Source organism: Arachis stenosperma, chromosome 1, assembly GCF_014773155.1.
Source record: "Arachis stenosperma cultivar V10309 chromosome 1, arast.V10309.gnm1.PFL2, whole genome shotgun sequence".
In the NCBI taxonomy this organism is placed as follows: domain Eukaryota; kingdom Viridiplantae; phylum Streptophyta; class Magnoliopsida; order Fabales; family Fabaceae; genus Arachis; species Arachis stenosperma.
The window spans coordinates 118,232,372-118,251,741 of record NC_080377.1 but is presented as its reverse complement, the minus strand read 5'-3'; the positions used below and the strand labels follow the sequence as shown (position 1 = coordinate 118,251,741).

The following is a 19,370-nucleotide window of genomic DNA, read 5'->3' as shown; positions in this document are numbered from 1 at the left end:
TTTATTTTAACTATGTGAATAATTATTGTTATTTTTATTTTTTTTATTATATTAATAAATAATATTTTAAACTAAAAAAGGAAAAAGATAATTAAAAAATATTCTTTAACTTAAATTAAAATTTTTTTTGTAAGTATATCTAAATTTTTATATATATTAAATGGTTATAATATTTAATAGTATGGTATTTTTTATAATAATGACTTAAAACACTAATCTAAGATATACGTAGGCTCAATAAGATTGAAATGTGGAGGAATATTTATGATTTATTGGTTTTTATCTCGTTTTTCATATTGAAATAGTTCAATGTCAATCATCAATGATAAATGCTCTAATCGAGAGGTGACACTCAGACACACATACATTTCACCTTCTAGTTAGTGAGTGTGCTGTGACACTGGAAGATGTGACTGTTATTCTTGGTCTTCCGACAAACGGCGATCTTTTAGTGACAGGAGTGACTATGAGTAGTCACGAAGCTTTCGAGGCTGAGTGTTTGCACCGAAAAAGTTAAAGTGTATATAAAACTTCATAAAATTGACGTGGCTTTGGAATTTAAAAGATCGTTTATAGCTGATTGACGAAAATAGCATTTAGAGGTACGTGAAGTGCCACATTATGTTGTTATTTGGTACGATCTTGTTTGGAGACAAGTCTGGGATAGTTGTGCAATGAAAAGTTCTACCTTTGCTTCGCAATTTTGGCAGTATCAGACATTATAGTTGGGGATCGACATACCTAGCACACCTATACAGAGCGTTATGTAGGACTAGGGGCAGCAGGAGTACCCGACCCGCCCCTACTCGGCCGGGACGGGTTTAAACCCGACCCGAAGTGGGGCGGGTCCTGAGCAGGGCGGGGTGTTGATCGGCGCGGGACGGGGTCCGGTTGATGGTAAACCTGCCCCTACCCACCCCGGAGTGCATATATTCTCTCATATATATACTTATTTCAGAAATTAGGGTTAGCCACTCCCCTCCCTTATACGGTGATCACTTACCCACTTAACCAGTAACACACATAGCAGCCATCCCTCATACCCACTCTCCCAGATCGCAGACATACACACAGCAGCCATTTTGGTCACCACTTATGTCGCTCACCGCTACAGTCTGCTCACCTTGCCGCTCTCCCTCACCAAATTCACTTCGCTTGCACTTCTCTCGTTGCCGTCACTCTTCTCGCCGCTCGTCTCTTTGAGTTGCGGTCTCCGGTCCCTTCTTTCTCCGTCATCGTGTCACTGGTAAGCAGCAATCCTCTATCACTCACTACTTACAGTTTACTGACTTGCTCTGTGCTTCTTGCCTTGTACAAATTTATTTTTTTGAGTTAATTTTATAATTTATTTTTGTATGTTAAAACAGTTAAACTTGCCTTTTGTATGTAATTTATTTTTATTTTCTCTGAAATTATCTATTACTTCTCATTTTTTATGTTAAATATATATCATATGGCTTTCCTGTTTAAGCATTGTTTATGGCATTCTTATTTAATAAATGTCTAAGAATTAAGATACTTGTAGTAGTTATAAAATTGAAGGCTGATTATTAAGGTTTTAAAGTTTTCTTTTGGGTCTGATTTAGAGTTAGTCAATAAATGTTATCCTTTTATATATTTTTGTGATTTGTGCTTGATTAGTTATAATTGATTTCAATCTAACAGTATCAAGTCATCATGTTTGCTATGTATATACATGGAAACTCATTTAGGTAACGTTTACTCTCACTTTTTTTCTGATCGAACATACCCTTAAGCCTTAATGTAGTGTTCTCACCCAAGATACCTCTAAAATAGGTAAGTTCAATCATAGTTCTGATGTGAAATAGTGTAGCAGAATAATTGTTAATAGAAATTAATTGTTGACCTAATCAAACTAGATGACAACAGGGATCTACTTGGTTGAAAATTATTTTCCCTTGCTGCTTATAATGACATATGAGAATGAGTGATTTACTTAGCTGATATTTATCATACTTCTAGTTTCTAATTAGGTTTTGCATCCTGTGGACAATGGAACTTGTTCATATGAAAGGTACTAATGATTTTGATTTTACATTGTGTTCTAAAGGTTGCACAATCTTTTTTTTCATTAAGCTGCTCCTCATTTTAAGAAGATTTTGTTACTCTTATTTTATACAATGAATTTTATTAGAATTGACATTGAATAAACTTAATTTTTTTTGAAAATTAGTTCTTGCCAAGCATATTTAAGTATTTAGAGAAGAGACTCCAGTGTGATATTATTTATCAAATTTAAGTTAGTTCTTGTTGATTTTGTGTTATTGATTGTTGATGGCTGATTGATAATCTGATTTTATGCTATTTTTATCATTTTTGATGTCTTTTCCAAAAACACTCTATATGGTTTGCTTAGTCTTTTAATTTTTTAATTATTATCTCATTGATTTTTAGGTTTGAATCTTGACCTCCAAACCTTTAATGATGATGAAGATGTTGAAAGTGATCAAGAGTAAGGATTGAAGATTCTTATATCTAATTATGTAATATTTTTATTATGGTGTTAAGTTTGTAGTAATCAAACATTAATTTTTTTTTTACTTTTAAGTTATTGGACAATGTGTAAATTTTATGTTTGTATTTTAATTTAAGTAAGAATTTTAAATTTTTTATCTTAATTTATATATGAACATTTAAAAATTAAAATGTTATTTAATTTTTGTAGGGGCAGGGCGGGTTAAGGTAGAACAGTCTATTACCTGCGGGTAGGGGTGGGACGGGTAGTAGTAGGATCAAAGGAAGACGGGGCGGGGTCGGGTAGGACAAAAATCCGCCCCTACCCGCCCCACTGCCACCCCTATGTAGGACATCTCATTTTGATTGCAAGCAAATTAATAGTCCACTAACACTATTGCTAAATTGGACTTGGATCCGTCTACCATTTCTTGCGCCGATTCCTAGGGATTCTCACATTTTTCCGCCTGTAATAGGTAAAATTATCGACCCACATCGTATTTTCATATTTAGGATGAAATTTTGTTAACAAAATAAATCATGTTAGGTGGCATAACTGGGAGCGTGCGGACCGACGCTATAAATTTCTTAGTTTTGTTCACTTTAGAAAATCATTGGATGATCTTCAGGAAGACCAGGTATATTTTTATTAAATAAATATTTGTTTTGGGTTGAGCCTTATTATTATTATTTGGATTGTAATCATCTGTTTCTTTTATTTCGTGCAGTTTGTGTGAGAGGCCTATGGTGTTGTTCGTATTGAGCCAAATATAATTCCTACTGACATCTATGTACACTTAGTTGTGTAGAGCGCTATGATGCCATTGATATCATTCGAATGTATTGAATGACATGTAAGTGATAAATTTAGGCGACAATTTGGTTTCGTCCAAATAGTTCCTCATCAGAAACGAAGTATAGACAAAACACATGCGTCAGAAAAATCCTGAACTAAGAATTCTGAATTCCATTGACACAACAAATTCGTCATTCGCCACATAAGAATTTCTACCACAATAATACCATGCAATAAATATTTAATAAGTGAAATTAAAAGTGAAATCTAACTATATATTATAAATTATAAATAAATTATTTTGAACTTAAAGTTATAAATATTCAACCAAATATTTAACCAAATAAATAAATATAATAAATATTCCCATAAAAAATATTCACATCAAGTAATTAATGTTAATATAATAAATATTTATATCAAAAATCAAAATTCACAATATTAATATAAATAAATATTCATATAAAAAATTAATACTCACGATATCAATATTAATATAAATAAAATTCAAATTAAGTAATTATCTCAATTTTAATTAAATAAAAATATAAACACATAAATAAATACTAATTAATATTTAACCAAATAAATAAATAAACGAAAAAGATTATTATCTTAAATTTAACTAAATAAAGACATAAATAAATACTAATTAATTATATTTTCACATGTCACGTAACTAATTAAGTGATCGATAATATAAATTATAACAAAATTCTAATTCTTCGTATAAATATAGGCAGTTACGTATTTGCATTCATATCTTCAAAAAATTTCGGAGTATGCTATGGCCTCCAAATCTAAAGCGCGCTGAAAAATGGCTTCTCAAATGGATGTTGGTTTGCTAGTGCATTTGCCACTTCTCTCATATTTGCCTCCATAATGCCGTCAGCTTGATCTTCGTCTTCATCTGGACCAACGACCTCGTAATTGCTTGCAAACTCTTCCTCACTATCACTGTGTAATCTTTCCATTCAATATTTTGGTCAGTTTTAGATTGCTCGAACTCAATATACAACTCAATGAATGACATCTGAGAGCGGCTTTCAATATACTATGAAAACATCTCTTGCATATTTTTAATTAACCATAGGGACAGGAGTAAAGATAGAAATGTCTACCCAAATTAAAAGAGAAGAGGGAAATTTTGTTGACATGTTGTAAACAACAGATCGATACTATCTGCAAATACAACAAACAAAAAATCCTTCACAAAAAGAACTTGGACACCAAACGAAAAAGGTTAGATTTTCTATCAACAAAACAAAGATTACCAATTCAAAAGCGATTTTTCAAAAAAAATGCCTAAGATACCAAAATGGTGTCACTTTCGAATAAGCAAACACGACACCATTTGGTGGCAATACAATCAAATTCCATAGCAACAATCTCAGATAATAAACAGTTTCAAAAACATTCTCAAGAACAAACAAGTAGTGAGAGTTAAAGGAAATGCAAAAACCCTCATCACCAATAAAAAATCTCCAATCATCATTAAAAGTATCATTCAAAAACAAATTCATGTATTTTCCAGAGTAATCGAAACAGAAAACAATAAAAATTGGTAAAAGCACCAACCTTGATGTAGCACAGAAATGGAAGGGCACGTCAAACAGCAAGAAAACTTGAATGTTCCTCTTGAAGCTCAAAGAAATCTTCAAAAGGTCTAAGATGGAGAAATCTTGAAACTGGAAAACAGTTATGAAGCAAGAATAAAGGAAGAAGAATGAAGGAATTTTTCTCGATGAGAGAAACGAATGCAAAGCATTTCAGAAATGAAAAAGAAAAGAAGAGGGAAGAAATGAAGCTTTTATAAGAAACAAGGGGTAAAAAAGATATTTGCACCCTCTTTAAAGGCACGCATGGATTCCCAGGAAACTGCCGCGTAATGTTCGCCATATCATCAAAGCAGCAACATTTCAAAATTTTGAAACACGTTGAGTACCTGACCTCCTGAAAGTGACGTAAAATAAAGACTGAAGCCACAAATACTTAGGCCCGACGTAATGAAAGTTCGGACTCAACTAGGAACACTGTTCATACCTTGACCTAAAACATAAAGCCAAGCCCATTAAGTATAAAAGCCTATCAAGGACCTCCTATGAGGTCGGACACGACAAGGAGGTCCAGTTTTACTTATCTAAATAAGTAGCTGCTTCTACGAATCTCTTCTACTATCTCTATCTCCATTAAAAGATAGATTCTAACAAACTTCCAAGATAAAGGGAACGGTTATTGATGCATGAGCATCTTTCCTATCTTTTCCTAGTGAATTTACATTCGAATTTGTTAAATTTAATCAAGATTTATGTACTTTTAAGTCACTGTGGATACTAATTTGAGTCGTGTGCAATTTGGTTTATTTCAGGTAGCATTCTGATGGATTTGACAGAGTTCGTGAAGAAAAAAAGGAAGAAAGTGGATGATAATGTCAACCTTGACCTCCTCAAACTCCAACAAGCATAACTTAAGCTACAGAAGTCCGATTGACGCGGTTCCAGTGGCATTGGAAATCCAACTTCCAGAGATTTTCAATGATATAATAGTCTAAAATTTTTTTCAGGAATCACGGTTCCAAACACCATCAAGGTGGTGACAAACTTAGGATTCTCCAAGTTTGACGCCAAGATCAAGAAAAACTCCCAATACGTATTGCCTTGGTGGTACCAAACTTGGGCCAAGTTTGGCGCCAGGATAAAGAGAAAGTTACAATCTTGCACGGGAATAGTGGTGCCAAACTTGGCCCAGTCGAAGTTTCGCACCAGCTTTAGCAATTAAAGTGGTGCCCACGAGCAAGCAACGAAGATTCTTTGTTTATTTTGATTAAAACTTTATTTTTATTTAAAATAGGAAAATATATTATTTAGTTTTAGAAAATATATTCTACATTAATTAGTATTAGATATAAAAGGAGAAGAGATCTTGACCTAGGGTTCTTCTTCTCCACTTCCGCACTTTACACTTTTCTCTGCTAAGGTTTATTTCCTGCATGAGCAACTAAACCTCCATTGTTAAGGTTAGGAGCTCTATTTATTCTATGGATTAATACTATTACTCTTCTATTTTAATTTATGTATTTTATTAATTTCAATTTCAAGGATTTTTTTTCATTCTTCATCTTAAGAATTTGGGTAGATCGGAAGAATAACCTTAATTCTAATTGTGTTATTGTTAAATTTTGAAAAAGTAATTTACTTGAACAACAGTTTGAAAGTAATTTCTCTTAAATCACTAATTATCTAGACTTAACGGGATACATGATATATAATCCTCTTATATTTGGGTAATTAGGATTTTTGTGGTTGATAAACTAGAATTGGACTTAAACCAAGGAATTGGCGGTTAACTAGGTTAGAGGAGACTAAATTACTAAGGAATTAGGGTTTAGTCAAATATAGTTTGTCATTAATTGAATTTTGCATGATTAAAATAGTTGGTAAGAAATAAAAATTTGGAAGGTAAACAACTCCGAAACCTTAACTGTTTTCTCTCATAGTTTTCACATCAAGTTTACTGCTTGCCTTCTAATTCTTTGAATTCACTATTTAATGCTATTGAACTCTCAAACACCATTTTCTGCTTGTCTGACTAAGTTAATCACTCAATTATTATTGTTTGATCCATCAATTCTCGTGGGATCGACCATCACTCACCTGAGGTATTACTTGGAACGACCCAGTGCACTTGTCGGTTAGTTTGTGGACTTTAAATTCCGCACCACTTATCCACCAACAAAGGTGAAACTACTCCAAAAAAGGTGGTTATCAACTCTACTATAAGTACACTGACACCCCTCAGGTATATTCATGTTCTAAGCTACTAAAAATCCTGCTTAAAGTCCTTGCTAACTTAAGCATCAAAGTCTCTTGCATGTACCACTTGAAAAGATTCTTGCAGTAGTAGCATTGATAGAAGAAAAGTAAAAAGAAAGATAGGAAAATAGAAAACTAAAGAATAGCAATATTTAATTGAGTTGAGAATAACAATGAGTCACTAAAACGTAAACAGTATTCTACTTCTCTACTTATATAGCACACTTAAATCAAGACTAGTTTCTCTACAATTATCATAACTCATCAAACTTATTCTTGATTATCTTGACTCTTTATAACCAAAGAGTTACACTCCTGGACACCCCCCTCAAACTCGAGCTTGGCCTTGGGACAACTTGCAGTTTGAACCTCAATCTTTCAAATGTGGAGGCTGTCAACAGTTTAGTAAGAAGATCAGTAACCTCATCTATCCTTGGAATATACATAACATGTAACTATTTCTGATTTATCTTATCCCTGATTAATTGTACTTTAAGCTGGAAATATTTAGTCTTGTCATGTAACACAGAATTTGTCATTAACAAAACAGTGCTCAAGTTTTCATAATATTTCGTTGGAGCAGTGTGAAGCTTGACATCCAATTCTTCTAACAAATGCTTGAGGCATTGTACCTCAGCTTCACAAGCTGCTACACTCCTAAATTCTGCTTCTGCATAGGAACAACTTATAATTGTTTATTTCGTGCACATCCAAGAAATTAAGCTAGCCCCTAAATACACACAATACCCTAACACAGACTTTCTATCTTCTAGATCTGTAGTCCAATCCGAGTCTACAAATCCATACAATCTCATATCATCCCTTCTGTGTAGAACTAAATCATGATGTTATGTGCCTCTCAAATATCTTAACACCCGCTTTGTTGCCTTCCAATGAGCCAAGAGAGAAGGGTGCATAAACTGACTAATTTTTGTCACAACAAAAGAGATATCTGGTCTTGTGATGCATAAATATTGTAGAGATCCTACAATAGTTCGATAAAGCTTTCAATCTTCAAAAGTCTCTAAACATGCAGACAATAATTGTAACAAAGAAACCATAGGGGTTGGCATAGAGCTAGCTTGAGCCATCCCCAATCTTGATAATAAATCTGTAATATATTTAGTTTGTGAGAGATGCAATTTTCTATTTTCTGTTTTATGAATCTCAATCCTCATAAAATAGTTTAAGTCACCTAAATCTTTTAGTGAGAAAACAGTGTCCAATTTCTTAATCATGTCAACCACACAATGTGAATTATTGCCAGTAATTATAATGTCATCCACATAGCAAAGAATATAAATGATTAAATTGGTATGTTTCTTAATAAATAAAGAATTATTAGACTTAGAATTATTGAAACCGAAAGAATGCAAAGTAGCACTTAACTTAATGAACCACTCTCTATGAGCTTGTTTCAAGCCGTAGAGAGATTTATTCAACATATAAACATGTGTGTCAGACTTTTCTTCAAAGCCAATTGGCTGTGACATATGGATTATTTGATGTAAATAGCCATTCAAAAAGGCATTTTTGAAATCAAATTGCCTTATCATCCAAATTCGAGAAAGAGCTAAGCTTAAGATCAATTTAATTGTTATAGGTCTAATTACTGGATTAAAAACTTGTTCAAAGCCTTCTTCTTGATGAAAACCTTGAACCACTAACTTAGCTTTATATTTGTGAATGGATCCATTAGGGTGTCTTTTAATGGTAAAAACCCATTTACAATCTATAACTTTTGTATTTTCTGGTTTAGGCACTAAAGACCAAGTCTTGGTTCTTTGTAGAGCTTTAAACTCTTCTATCGTTGCCTCTTTCCAACAAGGAATACTGAGGGCAACATGAGTTGTTTTAGGAGGTTGTTCATCGCTATCTTTAGACAGAACAGAAAAAATACTTTTGGTTTAGATGAACTTGTTTTGGACCTTGTCATCATAGCATGAGTATTGTGATAAGTAATGTGTTGTGAATGGTGTGATGTTGTAAAGGGTCGTGTGTTGGAGGATTCTATAGGTGGAAGAACAATGTTTATGCCAGAAGTGGATTGCATAGGGCCTTGGTGCTATGCTGGAGTAGGATTGTGGCTAAGATCAGAAGCATCCTCTAATTGATAGCTTGGATAGTCATTAGTTATGACAGATGGAACACCTTTAATTGTGTGTGAACTAATCAGAGTGTCTTGTTCATTTAAGGTGCATGGATTTTGATGAGTGGCTGAAGTGACATTTGGAATAATACGAGGAACAGGGTACTTTGAAAAATAAAAAGAACTATCTGTATCCTTCTTAGTTAAGTCAAGATTGTTACTAACAGATTTAGAGAGAAATAAATCAGAATAAAAAAACTAAGATTCATCAAATTTAACATTTCTAGAGATATATATTCGTCCATTGGGTGATAGAAGCTGCCACCTCTAAAAGGTCGACCTCCACCTCTCTCCCTTTCTCTCATTGGACTGCCTCTCATAGTATTTGGCATAGAAGGAAAAGAACTTTGAGCAAAATTAGCTTGTATAAGAACATTATCTGTCTTTCTGAATTTATTCATCATGTCATCATGAGTCAATACAAGAGTTTGCACTTTACACAGACTATACATTTCAAGTTTTGCATTGATTGTGATTAAAAGACTTTGATAATCTTTATTTAAACCCTCAAGAATAGCTTCTACATGTTTCTCTGTCGAAAGAAGGTAACCTAAGACTGCCAAAGAATTAGCAAGGTTTTTAATTTTTGAGATATAATATTGAGCAGATATATCATATTTCTTGACCAATTTTAGTTGTGCTTTAAGTTGTTTAACCTTATATTTGATGGATTTCTCAAAATATTCTTCAATCTTATCCTAAATTTCATAAGGAAAGATGCACCCAACCATTTTACTCTTGAAATCAGAATCTATAGATGTGAGCATCTATGAGCGGAGATTATAGTCACCCTACCTCCATCGTTTGAATTGTTGAGATTCAATCCCAGCTTGCTTAATTGCCGCGGAATTAAATTGAGAAGGAATTCGTTTGGATGGAAATGATCTTTAAGATCTTGTCCTCGAATTACAAAAAGATCTTGTTGTTGATAACAGAAGAGGAGGGAGGAGTATTGTTGGAATTGGAATTGACAGAATCTTCATTGGGAGAAGCCATGGATCAAACACCTGTAGCTCTTGATACCATGCAATGATTCTTTAAGCAGCGGTAGCTTTGATAGTGAAAAGAAAGAAAAGAAAATAGAAAACTAAAGAATAGCAATATTGAATTGGGTTGAGAATAACAATGAGTCACTAAAACGTAAATAGAATTGTACTTCTCCACTTATATAGCACACTTAAATCAAGACTAGTTCTCTACAATTGTCATTATTCATCATACTGATTCTTGATTATCTTGACTCTTTATAACCAAAGAATTACACTCCTTGACACCACTCCCTACCTCCTCTCGAGAAACTTAGACGGCGACACTTCGACATCGATACAAGTCGGGCGCTACCTCAAAAGAGGTCTAAACCTTACATTCTGAAGTAAATAACTATTTTAAATAACCCTCAGAATATATATTATATTATATTATATGATTTCTTTTGATATATTGAAAAAAAAATTTCAATAAACAAATTGGATGATCCAATTTGCTCTCTCCCGAAATAAAAAAAAATTAAACCACATTCAAATTAGATGATCCGATCACCTACAATCAAATTCAAATTCTTCTCAGATAAATTAAAACATCTGATTTGTGTACCTATTTCACTAATAAAGAAATTGAAGGATCCAATTTCTTTTGCCTACATTTCAAAAAAACAACCACCACATTTACGGCTAGCATCCTGAATCTCCATAAGAAGGCACAATACACACACAATATGCATATCGAAAAAACTAAGTCTTATATAGATTGATTCGTTTTTTTTTTTTTATATGCATATCATTTATTCCCAGTTCGATGAGTTTTATGCATTGATGTATTTTTTGTTTTGACAAAAAGCTTGTTTTAGAAAAAATTTAAATAGGTAACCTGTTTAGCCCACAAACTATACTATTTAATCCACTGTTTTTTTGAATTAATAAGGCTGAGCACTTTTTAACTTCTCTTTTTTATAATTTTTATTTTATTGACAAAAATCGGTTAAATTAAATTGGATAATTGATCTGACCTGACGATTTGGGCCTATTTAGCACAATAGTTTTGTAAAATATCGGGTTCAGAACGCAAATGGACTATCGCAGTTAGTAGTTTGGGTCACGAACAGAAATGGATTATGGACCTATCAAATAAGAACTTGCAGGAAACAAAAGTTCTGAAAAAAAAAAATTAGTCTCATTTTTCTATGAAAATTTTTTAAGCGAATAAAATCATTGAAAATTAATTACTATTACTAATTGAATATATACAGAAGCTAATAAATCAAGACACTGCAAGTCACAAAAAAAAAAAAAAAAATCAAGACAGTGCAATGAGACCATTTCCAAGAATGAAGAAGCTAAGGGTTTCTCAAGTTTGCCCATGGATGTAGTTAAACAGTTAAACTGCTTAGGGGTTATATCAAAATATTTCTTATCATAAGATCCGGTGCGTTTCGTTTATGAATGAACTTGCTTAAACTTCAGTCCATACATCTCAGTCAGTTTAGTTTAACTGCTTAACATTACGTGAATTGAATAATAAAAGCAGAACTCTTGACCATTGTGAAAATCTCAAACCAAATACCACGGTGCTATGTTCTCAATTCATCATACATGTCATCTCATCATTTCCATAAATTGTAACAAACAAATAATCTATCTATGAATCTATCTACATTAAAATATTTGGTTCCTTCAATCCCTTGCTCCAGTTAAGGAGATGTGGGTTTGATATAATAATCATCAAATAAACAGGGTCTAATAACAAATTTTTGGCAGAGCTTTAATTTATTACTGTTATATATTTATTTACATTTGAAATCCTATTAATAAGGTTCATATTTGCATGCTGAGAAGCAAACGATTGTCCCACTGAACATTGGTTAATGACAAAGCAGTAGCTGCAATATGGTTTGAACTCAATCCCGCTTCTTGAATTTGATCCTTTTGAGATCCATGCTCAATGTATCTATCAGGCAGAGTCATGGCTCGCCACTGCACCAACACAAACATATAGGTTAATACTGAATATATATAAACTATGGTGTGGTGCTGCACACAATATAATAATTAAGTAGAGGTAGACCTTAAGATTGCCATCAAGGAGTCCATTGAGGCCAAGGAAATGAGAAACATGAGAACCAAACCCTCCAATGGAACCCTCTTCAACTGTTATCAAGATTTCATGCTCTCTTGCAAGTTGCATCATCAATGGTCCATCAAGAGGCTTGCAAAATCGAGCATCAGCCACGGTTGTTGAGATGCCGTGTGCTTCAAGAACCTTTGCTGCCGCCACACAGCTTTGTACCATTGTTCCATATCCAACTAGAGCCACCTTGCTTCCCTCTTTCAACACCCTGCCTTTACCAACCTCCAATGGCGTGCCTTTATTGTTATTTGGAAGAATGGAACCAACGCCATTCCCTCTCGGAAATCTAAAGCAACTAGGCCTGTCATCTATGGCTGCAGCAGTGGCTACCATGTGCATGAGTTCGGTTTCATCAGAAGGAGCCATAACCACCATGTTTGGCAAACAAGCCATGAACGTTGTGTCAAATGCGCCACAATGAGTTGGGCCATCAGCACCAACTAGGCCAGCTCTATCGAGAGCGAATCTCACCGGAAGCTTCTGAAGGTCCACGTCATGTGCCACCTGATCATACCCTCTTTGTAGGAATGAAGAGTAAATGGCGCAAAATGGTTTGAGCCCTTCCACCGCGAGACCAGCGGCGAAGGTTACGGCGTGTTGCTCGGCTATCCCGACGTCGAAACATCTCTCCGGGAAGCGCTTCTGAAAGAGGTTGAGGCCAGTGCCGCCTCCCATGGCGGCATGGATGGCAACGATGCTGTCATCAGCCTCTGCCTCTGCAATCAAGGAGTCCGCAAAGTAGCGTGTGTAAGCATGTGTGGGTGCTTTGGTCTTCATCTGCTTCCCGGATTTAGGGTCGAACTTGACGACACCGTGCATCTTGTCGGGTGCAGCTTCGGCAGGAGCATAGCCTTTACCTTTCTCGGTGATGACGTGGATGAGGACAGGGCCGAGTGATGGCATTCCCTTCACATTCTTGAGAATGTGGACAAGGTCTTCCATTTGATGGCCATCTACGGGGCCGATGTAGAACAGACCAAGCTCCTCAAAGAAGCACGCGCCAGACCCACCTACTAATCCTCTCGCGTACGAATCCAATTTCGCTGCAAATTCATGTGCTTGGCTTCCCATTTGCTTCGTTATGCCCTGTGCAAGTGCAACTTGTTTATTCTATCTCTACTCTTTGAGTTCGACTTGTATGTAGTTAAATCATGGCAAATGCCAAATTTAATGATACCTTAGCGGCCTGGCGTAACTGGTGGAAGTTGGAATTGGTGTGAAGCTTAGTGAGAGCTCTACTGAGAGCACCAACAGGGGGAGTTGGGCCATCCAAGGTTGCGGTGGGGAGAGAGACCTGCTCATTGTCATTCAATATAATGATGAGGTTGGTGTCAAGAAAACCAGCATTGTTCATGGCCTCGTAGGCTTGTCCTGCTGTCATGGCCCCATCACCGATCACTGATATCACGTGGTTGTTTTTCCCAATCAGGTCCCTTGCAACTGCCATCCCTGAAACCAAAGTGTGAATTCGCTTTATTAAAAATAAGTAAAAAAATAGGTAAAACTTACTTTATTTAATATTTATAAATACAACAATGCTAGGGAACCAACTCTATATAAGCCAAGAATCAGCCAACTGGTAAACCAGAGGTACCGGTGACTTTAACTGGATGTTGCTACTGATAGGCACACGGATGTTTCTTTTTCTTGTAAATTGGATGGTTTTGGAAATTATTTCTATGTTTTATGTATTACGCATTAATAAAACATAATTAATTATATGGAACCAGCTAATTAATGATCAAAGGATCTGTTCCGTGATTCTCTCCTATCACTAGCGTATCTTCCCTCATATTTTGAACGTGGTCAACAATAATTTAAAAAACAAATTAAATTATAAATTAATAAAACTAATTATAATTAATTATGTTGTTCCATTCTTGGCTGATTATTAGTTGGTTCCATATACTTTTCCTTATAAATAAATATTATAAAGTAAGTTTTTCTAATTTTAGTTAAACTTTGTTGGTTATCAAATATTTTTAATTAATAAATTTTTAAGGAATTATTTAGATAAAGATATTTAAAATGTCTTTTTTTTAAAATATTTTTAAATAATTAAAATTCATTCATATAATTCATTAAACTATATTATTTTTATTAAAATTAAATTAAATAAATTGATTTGGCCACAAAATCGATAAATTAATATTTTTTTATAAAAAATAATTTTAATATCTCTATTATAAAAATAACTAAAATACTCTTATTATATATATATATATATATATATATATATATATATATATTTATTGAGAACTCTAAATTTTAACTCTTTTCTTTTTTCTTTGCCCGTTATAGAGTTATTAGAATTTAGAATTTTTAAAATTAAAAATATATATAATAAAAATATTTTAGTTATTTTTTAAAAAGGTTATTAAGGTTATTATAATCATTTTCTATAAAAAAAAATATTAATTTAGATTAATTTAAGATTTGATTTATCGATTTTTTTTAAATTAATTTATTTGATTTAATTTTGACAAAAATAATATAATTTAATTAATTATATGTATTTAATTTTAATTAATAAAAGACATCTTAAAAAAACATTTATCGAATTTTAACTTTTATTTAAAGAGTCTCAATTTTTAATTTCATTTCCTTTAATTTAAGAAAAAGTCTAGGGGCCAGCAGTTTTATTGAATTTTGGCCAGCATGTAACCAGCAGAGGAAGGTGAGCCATTGGATAAAATTTCACACCAATCTCACACCATCAAATCATCATTAATAGTTAGTTGATGTCTAACAATCACAAAAATTGCTGCCCCTAGCATTGCTCTTAATTTAATTAATTTTACCTAAGGCTGCCGAAATGCTAGTAGAACTGTGACCAACACCAAAGGCATCATGAAGACTCTCAGCAATCTTGGGGAATCCAGCAAGTCCACCAGTCTGTCGAATGGTGTGCATCTTGGATCTTCTTCCGGTGAGAATCTTATGAGCATAGGCCTGATGACCAACATCCCAAACGATCTTATCCTGAGGAGTGTTGAAGACATGGTGAAGTGCCACTGTTAGGTCCGCCACACCAAGGCTTGAACTTAAATGTCCACCGGTCTTTGACACCGTGTAAACAATCTCTTCACGAAGCTCATCAGCAAGCGCCTCAAGTTCCTCAATCGACAGATTCTTCATGTGGATTGGGTAGTTTACTGTGTCCAACACTGGGGTCTCTGGCTTCTCTCCTGAGAAATTCAGACCACTACATTTCTCATGCCGTTTCTTCACCATAGTACTTCTCTCTACCTCACCGCCTCCATTATTGTTTCCTACACCAGCTGCTATCACTCCCTTTCCCTGCAAAATTCAAATCAAATTAATATTAAATAATGTTTGTGGAATGTGTTGACACCGGAAGAATATAACGAGCCGCATACCCTTATGGCGGTGGTTGTTAAGTTCGTGGTAGTTGATGGTTGACGAGAATAATGAAGCAAGGGAATGAAGAAACTAGTTCCAACAACACATGATGACGCCATAGGTGTTGATCTGAGCGCAATTTGGGAATGAAATCTAGCTAGCTAGTGTTGTATGTGTTGGTTGTGAGTGAGAATATATACTAACTAGCTAGCTAGCTATGCAAGTTAATTAATTAGTTATGTTTGTTTCGCTGGTAAGTGTGAAGATGCTGAGCTGAATTGCCTCTTTATATAGCTGTTTTTGGACATTTTCCACGTGCTAAACGCATTGATCTCATTATTAATTATTTATTGCTGGTGAATTGCAGCAGGTTAATACTAATTTTAGTAGGGTAATGTCATGAACCTTGACCCACGTGTCTTTTGACCTTTCACACGCTCTCCACCACTACTTATTCTCCACCACCGAGATTATTTTTTACAAAAGAAAAGAAAAGAAAAGAATTGAAAAAGATATCGGAGTTTTGTGGAGTGAGAAAATAGTTGAATCAATTAAAAGCGTGTATCATGTTCATTTGAAATTTTTGAATAAACCATATTTTAATACACTCACGTAAACGACAAATAACTAGCTAGTGGATTATGGATAGAGCACGGGTCAGTTTGATTTGAGCTCAAAATAAAATTAGAACCGAATTAATTAAAATATAATTGGTTTGGTTTAGTTTGAATTTGTATTTTTTTGTATATGTACCTGAATCAAACCAAACCAATTAAAAATAGATTGGTTTGATTTGGATAATTGGGTACCCAAAGATTTTGAAATTCATAAAAAATCTAAATTTTTATTTTAAAAATTTAGCAAGTATAATAAACGTGTAACATCAATAAAAATAATCCAAACATGTTAAAAACCAAATACATTAAAAACTAAATACATTAAAATCCAAATATATTAAACACTAAATACATTAAAATCCAAACATATTAGAAACTAAATACAAAAGTGTAATAGAAATATATTTTTTTTATTTAATTAATATATGATCGAGTTCATTGGTTGGTTGTTAGAGAATCATTAGAATCAATTTAGATCAATTAGTATCGTTTATATTTATATAGCATATCTGTATATTAATTATAGGATTCTATGCCTTTATTACTTTGATTCATTTAGCACCTATAAATACCCCTTGTATATTGTACTTTTTATCAGACAATTGAATATACACAAAACACTTTCTTTAGTTTAGTCTCTTGTTTCTAACATGGTATCAAGAGCTTAGGTTCTTTTTTTTTTCCAATGAAAATTTGTTTATAGTTCTTTGTTTTTCCTCTTTCGACACTGTTCTTTGGTTTCCCTTTTGTTCTGTTCCAGACGCTTTGGTTCGTCACTGCTTTTACCACCGCCTTCCTCTCGTTGTTGCGAGTTCAACGAGTCCAGCCTCGTCGCCAGAAACCGCCGCACGCGCCGCCACGCTCTGTTTGAAAATCGCCATCCGTTTGTTTCCGAGCAGCACTTTGTCCTCAGTTTTTAACTCCTTTTTGACGCTTTGGTTCGTCACCGCCGGTACCGTCGCCTTCTACTCGTTGCAAGGTTTTCAATGCCACCGAAATCACCTCCAGACGTCGCCGGACGCGCCGCCACGCGCCACTCGAAGTTGCCTGCCCGGTTGCAGGTGTTCTCCTTCCAGAAGCATCCGTCACCGTTGGATCAGCGCTCCCGGATCAACGGCTCCAAATTGCGCCACGTGTCAGTCAGACCCAAGACGAACCGCGCCCGGCCCGTGCGCCCGACCCGACCTGATACGCCAACCCGCGTGCCACTTCACGCCCAGTCACCCGCTGACGTGCCTTGTCCCTCCAATCACTACCTGCCATGTGTCATTGCCTGCTGACGTGGCATCTGACGTGGCTGCTGACGTGGAAAACAGTGGGACCCTCTCTAAGGTTTTTTGGTGAGCTCTTTCCGATTCTGCACTCTGATTTCTCTTTTTCTGCTTTGAAATCGCGATTTTCTCTCCTCTCTTTGATCTTTGTGTCAACTATTATGGAAAAGTCAGATGATTTTGCTGCCACAGACAAAAAGGATAAATTCTGTCAAAACTGCAATCGCTTTGGGCACTTTTTCTCCGTCTGTCCCTCTGTTGAATGTCGCACATGCCACCAAAAAGGTCATATTAGCTACCATTGTTCACAGTTGTTATGCCGTTATTGCAAGCTCGGGACATTTGATTACTACATGTCCTACTCGTCCCCCACGTTCTGAGCCTGCTTCTGCTGTTGCTGCTACTACTGAATCTACTGTCTCTGCACCTTTCAACCCTTCTCCTGTCTCTCTATCTAATATTGCGTCTCTTTTTCAGCATCTTCTCTCCCTTTCTGGTAATACCCCTGTTGCTTTTTCGACCCCTCCAGGTAATTCTAAATGGTATTTTGACTCGGACTGTTTTAATCACATGTCTCCGTTGGGTAATATTTTCTCATCTCTGTCTACCACTACAAATGGATCTTCTGTCAATACTGCAAATGGTTCCCTCTTGCATGCAACACACAAGGGCTCTATCTCCCAGTCGACTCTTACTCTTCCTGATACTTATTATATTCCCAAATTAAACTTTAATCTTATTTCTGTTGGTCAATTTGTTGATCTGGGTTTTGATGTCACTTTTTCTGTTTCTGGTTGTCGTGTACAGGATCCTCGGACGGGACAAATCATTGGGACTGGACGTAAGGTCGGAAGGTTGTTTGAACTCAAGAATCTTCATATTCCTCCTGCACCAAATCTCTGCGCTGCTTCTTCTCCCTATACCCTCCACTTATGGCATCAGCGTCTTGCCCACACCTCCTTAGAAAAACTGCGTCCTCTTGTATCTTAGGGTGTTTTAGGTCAGGTTCCGAATGAATCTTTTGATTGTATTTCTTGCCAAACTGCCAAACAACCTGCTTTATCTTTTCACAATAATTCATTTCTTGCTTGCTCTCCTTTTGATCTCATTCACTCTGATGTTTGGGGCCCCGCTCCCACTGCCTCTATGGGCGAGGCTCGATACTTTGTCATTTTCATTGATGATTATTCCCGTTTTACTTCGGTTTATTTGATGACTAATCGCCATGAGTTGCCTCAGATCTATATCAACTTTGCTACTATGATTAAAACTCAGTTTTTCAAGGTCATTAAGGTTTTCCGACGTGATAATGCTATGGAATACCGTGATTCAAAACTCTTAGCCTTTCTTGCAGAACATGGTACTTTGTCTGAGTTTTCCTGTCCTGGTACATCTCAACAAAATGGTAGAGCTAAACGCAAACACCGTCATATTCTTGACTCTGTCCGTGGAATGCTCATTTATTCTTCGTGTCCTGAGTGTACTTGGGGTGAAGCTGTTCTTACTGCTGTTCATGTTATCAATCGACTCCATTCTTCTGTTCTTGGTAATGTTACTCCCTTTGAGCGTCTTTATCATACCCCTCCAGATTATAGTTCTCTTCGAGTTTTCGGTTGTGTATATTTTGTTCTTCTTCAATCTCACGAACATAGTAAACTTGAACCTCGGGCTTGTATGTGTTGTTTCCTTGGTTATGGCACTGAACATAAGGGTTATCATTGTTGGGATCCTCTCTCTAAACGTATTCGTATATCTCGTCATGTT

The 19,370-nt window shown here is 35.1% G+C and overlaps 1 protein-coding gene across 1 annotated transcript; it reads right to left on the bottom strand.

Moving 5' to 3' along the window:
• Window positions 1-11,767: 11,767 nt before the first annotated feature.
• On the bottom strand, window positions 11,768-15,976 carry LOC130968004 (probable 1-deoxy-D-xylulose-5-phosphate synthase 2, chloroplastic). Its single transcript, XM_057893083.1, has 5 exons — window positions 15,736-15,976; window positions 15,157-15,655; window positions 13,533-13,804; window positions 12,293-13,441; window positions 11,768-12,201 (listed from the first exon to the last, which is right to left on the bottom strand). The coding sequence occupies exons 1-5, from the start codon at window positions 15,835-15,837 to the stop codon at window positions 12,043-12,045; spliced, it is 2,181 nt and encodes a 726-aa protein (XP_057749066.1). The 5' UTR covers window positions 15,838-15,976; the 3' UTR covers window positions 11,768-12,042.
• Window positions 15,977-19,370: the final 3,394 nt, after the last annotated feature.

Excerpts from the sequence above, each read along its gene's own strand:
- LOC130968004 (XM_057893083.1), bottom strand. The coding sequence starts at position 15,837 with ATGGCGTCATCATGTGTTGTTGGAACTAGTTTCTTCATTCCCTTGCTT. Across the intron at positions 15,656-15,735 it reads TAACAACCACCGCCATAAGG|GGAAAGGGAGTGATAGCAGC; the intron begins GTATGCGGCTCG and ends TGAATTTTGCAG. Across the intron at positions 12,202-12,292 it reads TCCTTGATGGCAATCTTAAG|TGGCGAGCCATGACTCTGCC; the intron begins GTCTACCTCTAC and ends GTGTTGGTGCAG.